Raw genomic sequence first — 15804 nt, 5'->3', positions numbered from 1 at the left:
TGTCAGAGCGCTTGACTCTTCATAAACCTTATAATAAAAAGCCTATTAACTCTATATGAATGTTGAAAAATTTAAAACAAAAATGCGACACACTGTATATTCTGTTAACAAATTTCATCAATAAGCATGAAGTATTAATAATAAACCAACTGTTACTTAGTACGGTCCTGTCAGTATTACTGCTCGCGTGTATACTTCATTTGATTATATATTTTTCTTTCATCCTGTTCACTCTATTTGATGATCTCCATTCATCCCCGATATAAATTTGATAGAAACCTCCATATTCACAATGTTTTCTTAAATGAAAACAGCCCCTATTATTCTAGCCACCCTATAATATAATAATCCCTTAATCTTTAATCAATTTCATTAATACGACCTTAGGGTACTGGTAAATAATGTTTTCGCATGTTTTTTTTTTTGATCTCGTGATATATTTTTTCATTATAATTGTCCCTTTAGGCGAAACGTCTCACGTAAACAAAGAAAAAAGCAGCTTAATTTTTCAAATACCATAAACTAACCGCGAAATTGTTTTCCGTAAAAATATTTTACGATGTCATAATTCGGGTTTACTCGAAGAGAAAAGAAATTATCTGGATGTATGTTTGGCACGTAAAAAATTTATATACTATATAAAATGTATTACGGCAAAACAGAAATGTAGGCGATATATAATGTCAAGGTGTACTAGTAGAATATTTTCCAAATACACTGGGTTTCAAAGTTCACGCATTTTATAAAAAATGTACATGAGAACAAAGTTCTAAGGCTCTCTAATGAACTAACAATGAATCGTTTTTCTATTGCTTTAAAAAAGCCATAGAAATAATAGTACTGAGTGGACAAAAATGCATAATTATTAGTAAAAAAACTTAAAACCTCCCCTAACTTGAATTATTGATGTGCTTTCACTTAGGACAATTTAAATTAGGTTTCTAATTGCAACTTATTCAATTTGATCCCTTATTACGGTTCTTCTTAATCACTGTACAACTAGACTTCTATGTGGATGCTGTAGAGCTCTAACTCAATATCTCAAATTGTCCCAAAAGCGTTGAAACGTGGTAATATCATTATACATAAGACATGATGTTCCAAAATAATGTTGTGATAAAAAAAATTCTCACACGACCCCTCGTTTCTGAGTTATAGGCCTGAAGGCCAGGGTCGGCCCATGCCTAATGGTTAACAATCTGGAACTTTTACAGGGACAACCTGTTTAATCTAAGGATGCAAAAATGAATTTTTCAATCGATTTTTCATCAAAAAGGTACTTTTTGCTAACTCTATCAAATTTATGGAGATATGTAGATTTTTAGATCGTTGTACATGTCAATGAAATCGTTCGCCATAAAGAGACATTCTGAAGAAAATTATCATAAATTGTTATTATTTATAGGAAAAACTTACAGGAGGTATACAAAAACACAATCAAACATTTCTTGGAGAACTATAGTATGGCCGCTCATTACAGAGAGTAATCACGTGCATAGTGCGTGAGAGAGAAATTGTAAGCCTTATTCACACCATACACAACACTAAAAGGTATTTAGTGGCAAATTTGAATTGAATTTTAAATGCTTTTTAAAAGTATCTATAAATATATATAATTATTATTTTAATCGTAATTTTGTTTTCCCTAACCTTAAATAGCTAGACGGTTTTTCAAATTTATGGTATATTAAATAAAAATATAAGGGTACCTAATACTGTGAAGTAATATCTAAGAAAGAAATGTCGTGCTATATGTTTTATTCAAATACGTATCAAAGGTTATAAAGTAAATTCATACAAAACGATATAAATAATAATAATCTTTATAAACAACACAAGGTCCTTTCCTGAATAAATTCTTTGTTTTCAAAAAAGCTGGTTGAGAGGGATATAAGGGCGGATGAATTTTTATTTTAATCTAAATCGGAATCTGATTCCGACGAGGACGAATCAGCTCTTAAATTTATTATTAGAGGTTCCACTTGTTTTTCCATTAAATTATCAATGTCCCACATTTTATTTCGAAAAAAGCGGACATATTGGATTGCCTTACTCCAATTGGTTTGGGTAACATCATTTAAAGCTTTAGTAAATAATGTTTGGACATCACTAATTTTAAATGTTGTGTTTTTCTTTGCCAATTGGGTTGAATTAACAATGGTAAGGTGGCAATCGTGAAACAATTTTATTTTTCTCTTTGGCCATCTCATCAACGACATATCTTTGGACTAATGGCCGATTCTCTTTAACCAATGCCAATAGTTCTGCCCGCACCATATTGTTTTCAAAATTAATATTTCGTTCCCTTAACCACTGTTGTATGTCCGCTTTTCTTGTGGAACTTGTGGGACACTGGTCTAATTTTCTGGAATGGTAGGATGCATTGTCCATTACAATGACTGATCCGTTCTCAAGTTTATTTAAAATTCCCTTAAACCAACCCTCGAACCTATCCTACCCGTTTTATTGGTGGAATTTAAAAAAAATGCCACTTTTATGCAATATGTAAACATTATAGTCTTGGAATATTTTTTTACCCACACTAACCAAAAGATTGCAACTACAATAAAAACAATAACTTGGTTGCAATGAGGAAAATCGCTCCAGTTTTTATAAATAATAAATATTTATTATGATTTGTATCCTCAGATGCATTTTGACAAAATTCTAAAAGTATTAAAGCAATGAAACGTTTAGAAATGATTGTTCTTCAGATTGAATAACGTAAATAGACAATTTTAAAGAATAATAAAAATTGAAGTACATGTTTAACATGCGCTATTATACAGTCACATAATTCTTACTGTAAAAGCGCATGTTAGAAATAGAAATGTAGTTTAATTTTTAATTTTTATCAAAGTAAATCAATAACATAATAAAACAAAAGCTTAAAATAATTATTAATATGAAATTTTTAGAATATAATAATAATAAATTAATGTAACGTGCAGCTGTGTGAACTTGACTTTCTCAGACATTGCTTCAGCCAATACGAATCGTTATAAAAGGTACCACTAGCATCCCATGAGCCGATCACGCGTTTTTATTGCTCTCACTACCGACCGGCCAGATTATAGTGAATGAAAGAATAAACGTTTGTACTACATACTATTGAAGAATTGAGTAAATTAGTTGCCATTATTTTTTTAAGAAATGATATTATGGGGAGTGTGGTGGAGGTGGCAAAGGTCAACAACGAACTATACGAACACCAGCTGTAGAACAAAATGTATTAGATGCAAGCATGGGCATGCCATAGAAGAGGAGGATTATCCAGCAAGGTTGGCCTAAGCTCGTTGGTTTCTAGATAAACAACGAGTTGATAATACATTTGTTGGAAAAATATTTATTGATGAATATTGTTTCACACGAGACGGTATTATTCAGTATATAGTATTTTAAATAAATAATTACAATTTATGAGAATTTCCCTCAAAGTATATCTTTATGGCAACTGTTTTCTTGGCATATACAACGATCTACATATCTCCTAAATCATAAATTTTTTTCAAGTTAAACAAAGCGTACCTTTTTCTTAAATCGATTGTTGTCCCTGTAAAAGTTACGGATAGTTAACCATTGGGCATGAGCCGCCTCTGGCCTTCCGATAGTAGTTTAGAATTATATATTCTGTCAAACTCGGTACATGGACATACGTAATTATCATAATTTTCGAATACATTATTTAAAAAATATACTTAAATATAAATTCTAAAACCGCAACTTTAAATGCCTATAATTGTCATGTCACAGCATTATTTCCACGTCATCTACTCACTCCAGAATTTTTTTCATCAAATCCCGAAACCGGTATGCTGTCAGATAACTACTAAATCACAAATAGATCTTGATTTAAATTCTACCCCATACCATAATTGGCCCACCTTTATAGGTAACATATTCTGCAATATTCATAATCGTGATATACCTTCCAGTGGAGCAAAGGGTATTTGTCAGTGTTTCGGCAGCTGTGGTCAAATGATGAGGTCGCTATTCTCCGTCAATTCTGTTGAATTAGTACTTTGTATTGTATACTATTGTATTGTAGTTCAATGCTTGTTTGGTTAAGTATGTTGCTGGTTTAAGCTATCACCTCCATTTTAACATTGTAAACTTTAAGTGTATTGTCTCTCTTTCATTTATGTTTCAAAGGTGTTCATTGCTTGTTTGACTGAACATTTTTTATACGGTGACTTAAAATCCCTTTTCACCAGACCCTCTCTTCTTTCAATGTCAATTTCAGTACCTCCTTTTGTACTCGACTTAATCTTTTTCTCTTTCTAAATACATGTTAAGTTATTATGTAGCCCGTATCATCTTGCATAGGATTTCTATTTGTTGTTATAAGATATATCTTATATATCCTATATCTCCATAAATTCAAGGTCCTCCAGTTTCTTAACTAGGATCCAGGTAATTTCTCATATTTTATCCTTTATTTCAATCATTATCCAAACTAAAACACATTCTGTATCATTTTCTTTTAGATTTTAATCCACTCCGATACTTGTCCTTCGTGTTTTATCCCGACTATGCAATTGTTACAAAAAGAGCTGTATTATTCTGATGATTTGATAGTCCGTACGTTTTTACAATTTTCCGAATCACTTTTTTATTTATCGAGTCAAATGCTTTTATAAAGTATATGAAATTTAACTGTATATTTTCGTTTTGCTCTTTTGTTTGAGTGTTTGTAAGAGTTACCACTTCTGAATCCAGTTTGTTTTTTGCTTGGTTTGTCGTTTATTGGTTATCTAATTCTTTCCAAAACAACTCTATAGCCTATTTTTATGAATGAGATAGTAATAAAATGATGAATTATTCATTACTTTCTCGTACGTAAAAATAGACGATAGCCATTATCAGTGATGGGTTGCCCGTTTTCATAATTGGATAAGTTTCCTTGTAGTTGTTGCAGTCTTGTGCATCACTTTTTTTTTTTGAAAATTGGTACTATTTATGCCTTCTGCCAGTTTTTTGTTGTTCTATAGCTTTATTGAGAATATAAAACGGCATTTCTTTTTCTCTTAGTTACCTTGTCATATCCTGAGGCTATTCCATTCTTTAGTTGTATAATTGCATGTTTTATCTCTTAATTAATTTTTATATCTGATTGTTCTGTTATGTCAATTTGTACAATTACTTCTGTATGTTCTCACCCATTATTGAGTAGTTATTGGTAATATTCTCTCCGCCTTTTGTATGTTCCTCTTCGTTTGTTAATTTCCAGTATCTGATCTGGTATGTTGTCTGCCGTTAACTTGATTATTTTCTCTAATATTTTTTCCATCGCTTTCTTCGCTGTACTGATTATGTTATTTCACGGTATTTGCTGCAATCTTTTGCACCACTTTTTTTAAAAATTGGTACTATCAATGCCTTCTGCCAGTCTGTTGGGAGTGTCTCATCTTCTATAGCTTGAAATATGAAACATGTTTTTTCTTTGTGACCCATATTTTTTATAATTTCTGAAGTTACTTTGTCATATCCTGGTACTTTTCCATTTTTTAGTTGTGTAATGTTCTATCTCTTTATTAATTTTTATTTCTAATTCTTCTGTTAGGTCAATTTGTACAATTTCTTCTTTCGTCTTTATACCTTTGTATGAATTCCTTTTAGTTTTTTAATATTTCTTATTCTTATTTTTTTGAAAAATATGTGTCCTGCTGTTTTTCAGTTCTCATATTTTTCAATGTTTTGTAGCAGTGCTTTAGATTTGCTTTAGAGTCTTGCACCTTCCAAATATTTGTCTGCTTCATTCTTTGATGTTTCAATTTGTTCTTTGGTTATTATATTGTTACTCTGTTCTAGATAATATGTAATTATGCTATTTTTATTTACTTGTTTTTTATTTCACTTTTGAAATAGTTTTTAATAATTTTTATCCCAATTGAAATGAAAAATTTTTGTGAACTAAAAATATCTTATATTCATTTCATGCTGAAACCAACTAATATATTGAGAAATATGAGATGGTCTCATTTTATAGGACCGAATGTACTATATCTAATAAAAAACAAATATTTTTCTTACCAAAAACAGATTCATTGTCCAGCAATGTTCTTTTGGCATCGCTTACTTCCGTTCCTCCACTGATCACCGACGGAGAGACTGTCGTTCTAGGCGGTTTAGTAACGGGATTAACATCAGTTATAAGTCCTTTTTTAATTTCAGCTTGTCCTCCGCTCATATTAATATATTCTTCCGATGTATTAGGATGAGGTCGTCTCTTCGAATAAAATCCGTGGGTATTTTTTCTGCAGAAACAGAAAAGGATAATAAGGACGATTAATAGTACAACTATTATGCCTATCGCCAATCCAATGACTAAGTATGTATTAGTCGATAACGTTCCTACGAACGTTCCCCCCGACAACGCTCCTGGGGGAATGTCCAAAGTGACGCTCTTTTCACTTTCTCCTCCGGGGTTCTTTCCTATGCATTTATATTCTCCTCTATCCTTATAATTCAAATTAATTATGGTCAGATTATTCCATGTATAATCACCGATGGTATTTTTGGAGGTTATATATTTTTGTTTGTCTTTTCTGGGATCTCTTTCTATTATAATTCCCCCGTTCATCCAATCGACATCTGGTACAGGGGTACCTGTAACTTTACAAGTGAGGGTGACGTTATTCGTGGCTGCTTGGATAATACTGTTAGGACCTACTTCTATTACTTTAGGAACGCATGCAAATATTACAGATTCCTCCATCCACGATCTACCTTTTAATTTTTGTGGTCCAACACAAATAACGTCTTCTCCTGATATCAGATTATTTATAATAACACTCCTTCGGATCTTATCTAATCGACAATCGCAAATCCATGGGTTGTTTCCTAAAGTTATGCTTGTTAATTTGGGTAATTGTTCGTGAACGTCGAAAGATATTCGTTGAATTTTGTTGTGAGCTAAAGATACATGCATCAACATCGGTAAATTTTGAAAAGTTTTAGAAGACACTGTCTGAATCTCGTTGTGATCCAAAAGAATCTTCTGAAAATAAGTCAAATTATAAAATAGTTCGTCTTCCAGAACGGTTAGTTTGTTATGACTTAATATTAAGGTTCTCAGTCTGACTGCAGGTCGGAAGACGTTCTTGTCCAACACCGCTATGTTATTCATGCTCAAATCCAATTCAATTACTAGACCTAATCCAATGAACGCCCCTTGACTTATTTTTTCTATCGTACAGTTTTGCAATTTCAATTTATGTACATTTATTAGATGAGCGTTATCGAATACTTTGTAATCTAGGGAATAGAAAAAATTATTTGAAAAATCTATATCTCTAATATCGTCGCTCAAATCGTTTGGGATTATGTCGAAATTTCGACCGGCACAGTTGGCTGTCTTCCTCCCGCTAACCCATAAACAATGGCATTTGTTACAATGTGTTTCCCAATCTTCTTGTGCTGTTGTTGTTACGAAGAAAATTACTAACAAGTATATCATTATCCTTAGGTCCATTTTTAATCAGTTGCTTTTCTTTGCTACCTGAAACAAAACAAAAATATTGTAACCACACAGTTTTCAATTTCCAGAAGTAAAATTATTTGACAATATTACGTAACTAGAATTATTCTACCAGTTTGGTTAAATTTTATGCTTGTGGTCATTCTAAAAAACATAAAGGAACAAAATGCAGCCACATTTAACAAAAAATCTACAACAGGAGGAATCAAAAACACTTAATTTGGTTTCTAAAGTTGTGTACGCGTCAAGCATTGTTTAAAACTCAAGTGCTGATTCAAAGATGTAGGGATATGAACCACAACGTTTATATTCACAACTAATCAAAAGTTTTGCCCACCTCATAATTTCAAAATAACACTCTAACAAATAAATTTCTCTTTCATATAGCCAAGTTAATGTCGAAACGGTGTCTTACAAAACCCAAACTATATGTTTATATGTTGTGGATGAGTGTGATAAGTTAAAACTTGCAAGTATCAATTGATTTGTTTATTATTCTTCAGCTGTACATTATTTCTTCGATGTTTATGATTGTAGTTTGGGCCCAGTGAGCCCAAAATTCGTATATTCGTTCTCTCCAAATCATACTTGCAAGTTATAACATGGGTAAAACCAAGAAACTATCGGTTGAAACTCGTGCATTAATCACAAGTCTTCATAGTCTAAGCAAAAGTAACCGTACCATTGTCGCTGAATTAGATAACGGATGCTAGATCCATACGTAATTTCCGCTGTAAAATACGACGGAGGCTCGATGTTGATGTGGAGATGTTTCGGAGGAAGGGCGACTGGAAGCTTGGTAAACAATGATTTGTAAGAAAGATTCTGATTCTGATCGGTACAAAATTTATCGTCCAGCTTGACAACGCTCTCAGGCATTCCCTCACGCTGTGCAAAGAGTATTTGAAATAATTGGAAAAGATGTACTACGAAGTAAAAATTTGGCTGTCACTGTCACCCGACCTCAACCCGATTGAGTTGTTGTGGGACAAATTGAAAAGGAAGTCAGAAAGAAGTTTCCTACTCCACATCTTTGGGATATTCTGGAGAACGAAAGAAACCAAATGTACGACGAGTATTTGTCGAAATTATTACACACACTTGAAAAATGAGTAAAAGCTGTTAATTTCAAGAAGTTTAAATGCATTCATTGAATTTTTGTTTTTTAATTATCATGAAAATCGTTATCCGAGTTTGTTAAAACAATCTGGAATTTTTTTCCTCTCGATCTATTTAGGTTTAGAGCATTAAGGAAAATAGATAATCACGTAATACGTATTTAGAGTATAATACTAGCGACGATTTACTTCAAAGTTGGTTAACGAAATTATCACGGACCTTTATCACTGGAAATCCTTCTCAGTTTCAAACAAATCGTATTTAGTCATCGCATTACGAGGTGGAATTCAATTTCACGCAGGTCACCCAAGCCTTTGTGTGATAATTGGATATACATTTTGGAAAAGAGAACAACTGTTTCATTGACTAAATTTGCCAAAATGACTTGTTAACTGCCTTGATGATTTTTATTTCATAAAAAATATATGTATAGTAAACTGTTATGGACGAAAAAGTGATAAAACCTAATTTCCAATACAAAACTTGGTTATAAGCTAATTCGGAACAATGGAAAGAGGTATGGACAGGCCAAAAGCCCTGTAAATTGATTATTACAAAGCCGTATTACAAGATTTTTTATAATAAGTAGCTTTTTGCCAATAAAAAGAAAGAATTTTTATTTTAATTCCAAGAATCTCCTCCAGACAATTTCTACCAAAAATAAATTTATAAGTTTTCCATTTAATGAGAGGGTACAAATTGTATATTCTTAACATAACGTGCAAGGTGCAGTGTGCAGTCTGTTGAGAGTTATAGTTTAATTATAGTAAATTTGGAAGGGCCCCGTAAATTCCACTGAACAATTGATGAAAAAAAAAAAACATTGATGTTTAATTGTTTCAAATCATTTACAAACATTTATGTAAAAGTATTGATGGGATATTAGTAAGTAGATAATTTATAGAATAATTGAAGACGTAAAGCTTCCGGAAAACCAAAATTTCATTTAAATTCTTCGAAGAAAAGTGTAAGCATTCTTCTTTAGAAAAGAACTGCCGACAGTAAAAAAAACTTTTAAAAGAAATAGGTTTTCGCTAGACAAAGCAATTCAGAAAGTATAATTTACTGAAAGAAGCATAGTAGTCAGAGGAAAACGTTATCAAACGAGATTTTAAGAAAAATACCCACAAGTTGAAAAAGATTTACAGAATTATCTAAATTCAAAGATATTAAGGTCCGATCCGGTTCTATAGGAAAAGAACTTCATAACAAGATATTCAAAAAATAGGAAATTGACGGATTTGGAGTGAATCGTGGCATCACCATTGTTATATCACCTTAATCTTCTTAGCATGCCGTATAAAGTCCCCTTGACTTTGGCGATCAGTATGACAAAACTCTCTCTATCTTGAGCTAGTCTTAATAACGTCCTGCTTCTCTTATCCCAGTCCATTCTCTGATATTCTTCAATCAAGAGGCTTGTTTCCTTCCAATTCCTCTACGACCTTCAACTTTATCCATAATAATCAATCGGAGGCTATTAAACCGGCTACCACGCATTATGTGTCCCAAATAAGCTATTTTCCTGCATTTAATGTTATCAGTTGTGTCTAGCTTGCTTAAAGATCTTATCAGGTTACAAATTAAACAGAAGTGGTGAGATTATGCAACCGTGACTCCTCTTAAGATTTTCCGATAAGTCGAACGCCCGCTCTTCGGCGCCAATATAATTTTTCGATGGTTCTTTCGTCGGAACTATCAACTCCTTTTTCCCTTAATATATTTATTAACTTGTCGTGTTGTACTCGATCGTATGCCTTTTCGTAATCGATAAAGACTGCAAATACATCTTTCCTTTGGTCATATCACCACTAAATATTATATACTGTATAACTGAGCCCGATTGAACTTGTATGGGCACAAATAAAGGAAGAAGTTTCAAGAAAAAATAATTCCCTTAAAATGAGTGATGTTGAACAGTTGTTTTTGGGGGCTGTAAATAATGAAGCCTGAAAACTGGGAAAAGGCAGTTAAACATACGATTAAGGAAGAAAAGAAAATGAAAAAGTTGGCAATATTACTAACGAAATGAACGAGCTATTCATTGTTAATATTGGCGGCATCAATTCAACTTCTGATTCTGATTTGTAAGAAGTAGCTCCGCTTATACTGGTAAATTTTTATTTGGGAATCATTATTTATGAATATAACATTGTTTAAAAGCCAAAGCTTAAGCCCTCATACATATATAACCAGTATGATAAATGTTCTCTTCAAAAAATTGCACTTTTTTACTTTTAGAAGGTGTTTAGAAGTTATTAGTCAACTAGGTGAAACATACGTATATATAAATGTTATTTTATAGGAAAATATTTCAACTATTTACTACAATAGACTATAATAATGGGGGTATCAAGAACAAATTGCGAGCATGTATGACACAATCGTGAATCAATTCCAAGCAACAACGAGTGAAGTGACAAGGCACACATGGCGCTGCCATTGTCAAATCCATATGACATTCATGTAGTACCAACTTTCAAAAGACTATGTGTAAAATTTCATGACAGCCATTATTTTCAAAACAATTTAGTGTGTTAATTTATTATTGCTTGTTGATAAAAAAAATACTGTACAAGCTCAACAATGAATTCAAAAGTGTTATCCTAACTCTGATCCATCGAAAAGAACCATTATGGTGAACGTTCTGGTCGTCCAATTGAGGTGGTTACTCCAGAAAACATCAAAAAAGTCCACAAATCGGTTATATCTAATAGTAAATTGAAATTGCGTGAGATAGCTGAGGCCATAAAGATATCAGAAGGCTGTGTGTTTACAATTATGCATGAACATGAGAAAGCTTTTTTCAAAATGGGTGAGCGTTTACTCACAATCGATCAAAATCAATAATGTGTTAATGATTCCGGGCAGTGTTTGGTCATGTTAACACGTAGTAAATCAAATTTTTTGTATCGACATGTGACAATGGATGAAATATGAATCCATCACTTCAAGACGATCATCATCTGAGAGGGCTGCAGTCGGTAAACCACGTCCGTAGCGTCCAATGGCACAATATTAAGTTGGGAAGTTTATGGCTTCAGTATTTTGGAATGCGCATGGAATATTATTCATCGAATACCTCCGAAAGGGAGACACAATCAATAGCGAATACTACATAGAGTGGTTGAATCAAGGAAAAACGGTCTCATATTCACACCTCCGCTCAAATATTATCATAAGTCACTCTTTTATTGTACTATTGGTGCCTCTTTTAAGTTATCATCCGAACAGTGAAAAACGAAGCTAGAATTAATTTCAAATGCTCATTATTCCATAGTTTGTTTGTTGATTTATGAATCTATTTGAGTTAAGGTGCTATGTTAAAGAGAAAACCTTATTTCACTAAGACAATGAACCGATTCATAAGTCGATGGCAACGAATTACACTTTAAATTGCTTCCTCATCCTTCGTTTAGTCCGGATCTGGACCCCAGTAACTACTGTCTATTCGCTGTATAAAAAAATTGCTTGCCGGTAAGAAATTCAGCTCAAATGAAGAAGCAACTGCTGAACCTGCAGCCTATTTTGAGGCAAAGGAAAAATCCTCCTACAAGTATTGCTCTTGAAGGAGATTACATTGATGAATTTTGGCAAAAAATGTATTTTTCTCAGTTAGTCATACGACTTATTGAGAGAAATATGTTTCCTAAAACGGTCTGCTATTGGTCGAACTTGATTCTAAAATGTACAATTGAAAATCTTGAAACAAATGTAGTCTTTAGTACTTGACAGTTTTAAAATGGATATGTATTTAAAAATTTTCAAAACTAGAACATGACTCATCGCATATGAAAGATAAATATTCTATTCGAATACGGAAAAAGACGACGGAATATTCGTGTAAGATATATATAAGGAAAGTAAACAGAGACGTGGATGACAAGATATTTCAATTTTGCCAAAAGAATCCCTAAGAGGGCATTTGAATATAAAGTAAAGGCTACGGAATCGGTTGAATTAGAGTTCCATCGATTGCGAAAATATATGATTGGATCAGCAAGTCGAGAGAATTTGCTTTCTGAATTAATTCGTATAAAATTTATTCATACCATACCAAATATAAGAAGTGAATTTGTTCCAATTGATACTGATAACAATTAGAGATCGGAAAAAAGAAGAAAAGCGTAAAAAAGGCATTTCATTGAATTCTAATACGAGTTTTCACATTCACCTAGCCATTTATTTCGCTGCATCCTAATTTATAAAAATTTTATACATTTTTTTCGATTTTCTTTAGTTGTTTTATGAATATATAATATATTTGAAATCAATTTTATATCAATATTATTGACTATTGTTAGTTTAAAAAATAAACATGGTTACAAATATTCTCAACAAATATACATTCAAGCTATGATAACATATCAATATTTTATCTTTGATCATGTTTACAAAAAAAGACATAAACAACACATATAAAGCGTACTATTTAATAATACGAGCCTTCGTTTCCCAACCAACGTCTACTGCATCCTACCAATTGCCTTCTTAACACACTTTACTTGCGGGCAGCGATTCCTCAGGTACTGCAAATAGTAGATGTGCCCATTTAGTCTCAGCGTCATTAATTCCGAGCAATCTAAAAGACCTTCAAACCTGATACATGATTCGTACTATCAAAACAAGGAATACTTTAGACGAAAACAACCTCTTCATTCCTTGGACTAATAAGTGACACCTTTCCTCAAAACTCTTTATCTCTTTCTTCGGCAACTAGCAACCGCCAACCGACATATTTAGGGAAGTTCCTTATCCTCCTTTGACGATTCTCCTATCTCCATTAGGGGAATCCTAAGCCCCTACTCTCCATTCTTCGGTGTTGCTGTTTTCTGCGGTTTTTCTGTTAACTGGTGAATTAGTTCATCAGCCAAATAGTAGCCGACATGGAATAATACAAACGTAGACGACCTATCATCTACTCATCAAACAGCGCCTTGTTTCCATGAGTCATTTTCTTTTCATTTCATCTCAGTTTTAATTTACAATTTACAAAAAATCACTCCAACGCCAGCGGTGCATAGACAGATGTTCCTATATTAGGACCATCCACAAATATAACCATTACAAACAACACACATACAAATGGGTAATATCGAGAAATAAGAATAGGAAGTAAACAATTCGAAAGTGTATAAAAATTTGTTTTAGGAGAACAAAGAAAAAGTAATGACAAGAAACCGATTGCACCGAACGAATAAAACCTCCAGAAAATTAAAGAATAGGAGAATAACGAACGAAACTGTAGATCGGAGAACAAAAATACCAAAGAAGATTCAATGAAGAAATATTGGAAGAAAGAAAGAAAGAAAAGAAAAGGACAAAGGGATTGACCAGTTGACAAGTTGACCAGAAAAAGTTGGAAATAATGAGTATAGAGAACTTAGAAACTATGAAATTAAGAATGTACCCTGTACCTTATGTATACTGCTGATATTCCAACTACCGACGATACTCTAATCGCTACCTTCGCAGATGATACTGCAGTAATGTCTTCAGATACAGACCTTACAAGAGCATCAGAAAAGCTGCAATACCACATATATAGGTGGAGAATGAAATTAAACACTGACAAATCGACACAAATCACGTTCACCACAAAACGACGTGTCTGTCCGCAATTGACCATTAACGATATGCCGATTCCAATGAAAACAAAAGTCAAATACCTCAGACTACACTTGGACCAAAAGTTAGCTTGGAAGAAACACATACAAGCTAAAAAAAACACAACTAAAGCTAAAACTTCAAAATATAAACTGGCTAATCGGCAGATGATCGCAGTTAACAATGGAAAATAAGATACTTATGTACAAAATCATCCCAAAACCAATATGCACATATGGCTTAGAGGTATGGGGTTGCAGTAAACCATCAAACACCAAGATACTGCAAACTTTTCAATCTAAAATACTTCACATAATAGCTAATACTGCATGGTTTATAAGCAACCACAAATCACATCGGCGATAAGAAACGCGCAACGAAAACCATCAAAATCCACTAATATCCAAGCTTTGCACTGATCCAATGGAACAGAGAAGATTGAAAAGACGCTGGCCAGAAGACCTCATAGAGTGATCTACTGAGACTCAGTAAATTTGCAATTAAATTTAAAAAAAGACATTAAAAGAATAGAAAAACAACATAAGGAAAATTCCACAATGTATACCGAACGAGAAAATATTACCGGGAATACTAAAAAATATTTGGGAAGATCAGGTTGTACAAGATTGGAAGAAACAGATGCAGTACCGAAAAGGAGAATAATCGACACCACAAAAACATGTAATAAACTGTGAATAAGTGTTGATGAAATGTGGGCTGGTGTCCCAAGGATACAGGGTTAAAGGAACTAGATTTGAGGGACTACAATTCGAAATAGAATGTATATATATGCTTACCCACAAATTTGGTATTTACATTTACAATAATTCTCGTTTCATAAAAAAATACTATCTCTATCGGTACAAATCTTTATATTTTAGAGTTAGAATTAGAAGTGCCAATAAATCATGCCGTATATTTTGATTTTCTGTTTAAAATATAATCGTCTGATTCAAACTGAATTCTATGAATATTCAAATCTTGCGCCAACTCATTCGAGTGAGGTAAGAGAAGAATGACTAATTTTCAATTATTCTACTCACTTTTAACGAATCTTCCAAATTCTCCGTAACTAGTTAATATTTATAACACGCCGCTTAAAAAAAAATTCGTACACCGTCGCTACATCTCAAAAATAAATTATCTATAGCACTCTTATTATACCGGATCACCCTGTACATGATTATGTACGTAACTTTAGTAATAAAAAACATAATTTATACGTAATTGATACTGTATTCAAGGCTGTTAATGAAATAATCTCGTTCGTTTCAAAACTAATGGATTCTCAAGTTTCTTATCTAATAAGATGATGATTAATAAATACATTTTTTTAATGATAAGAAAATTTATGATTTCAGATTAGGAGTCACACAATGATCTCCAGTTTCCATTTATAGTCAGTTTGTAAAGTACATAGTATAAAATTAATTATTGAATAGTGATAAAAACAGTAAATAATTACAAGAAACTGAAACGTACCTAGTGGGGAGTTAAACATGTTTGAATTTATTCAACAATTGATATAATTTAACTTCAACTATCACTTAATCTATAGATTACTAAGAGAATATTGACAGTTTTAATATTTAATATTC

At 32.6% G+C, this 15804-nt stretch overlaps 1 protein-coding gene across 5 annotated transcripts in view; it reads right to left on the bottom strand.

Moving 5' to 3' along the window:
- Positions 1–15804, bottom strand: part of LOC130893595 (leucine-rich repeat-containing protein 24) — a 269555-nt gene that overhangs the window by 11442 nt on the left and 242309 nt on the right. For 4 of the 5 annotated variants that reach the window (XM_057799813.1, XM_057799811.1, XM_057799814.1 and 1 more), the window contains one exon: positions 6034–7501. In XM_057799813.1, coding sequence (XP_057655796.1) covers positions 6034–7474 — 1441 coding nt within the window. In that variant the 5' untranslated portion in view covers positions 7475–7501. Of the gene's footprint in view, positions 1–6033; positions 7502–15249; positions 15465–15804 lie in introns of those variants that run through there. The other variant, XM_057799815.1, reaches the window with a different exon arrangement.

The sequence above is a fragment of the Diorhabda carinulata genome, chromosome 5 (assembly GCF_026250575.1).
Source record: "Diorhabda carinulata isolate Delta chromosome 5, icDioCari1.1, whole genome shotgun sequence".
NCBI classification, from domain to species: Eukaryota; Metazoa; Arthropoda; class Insecta; order Coleoptera; family Chrysomelidae; genus Diorhabda; species Diorhabda carinulata.
This window is presented reverse-complemented; position numbering and strand designations above follow the sequence as displayed.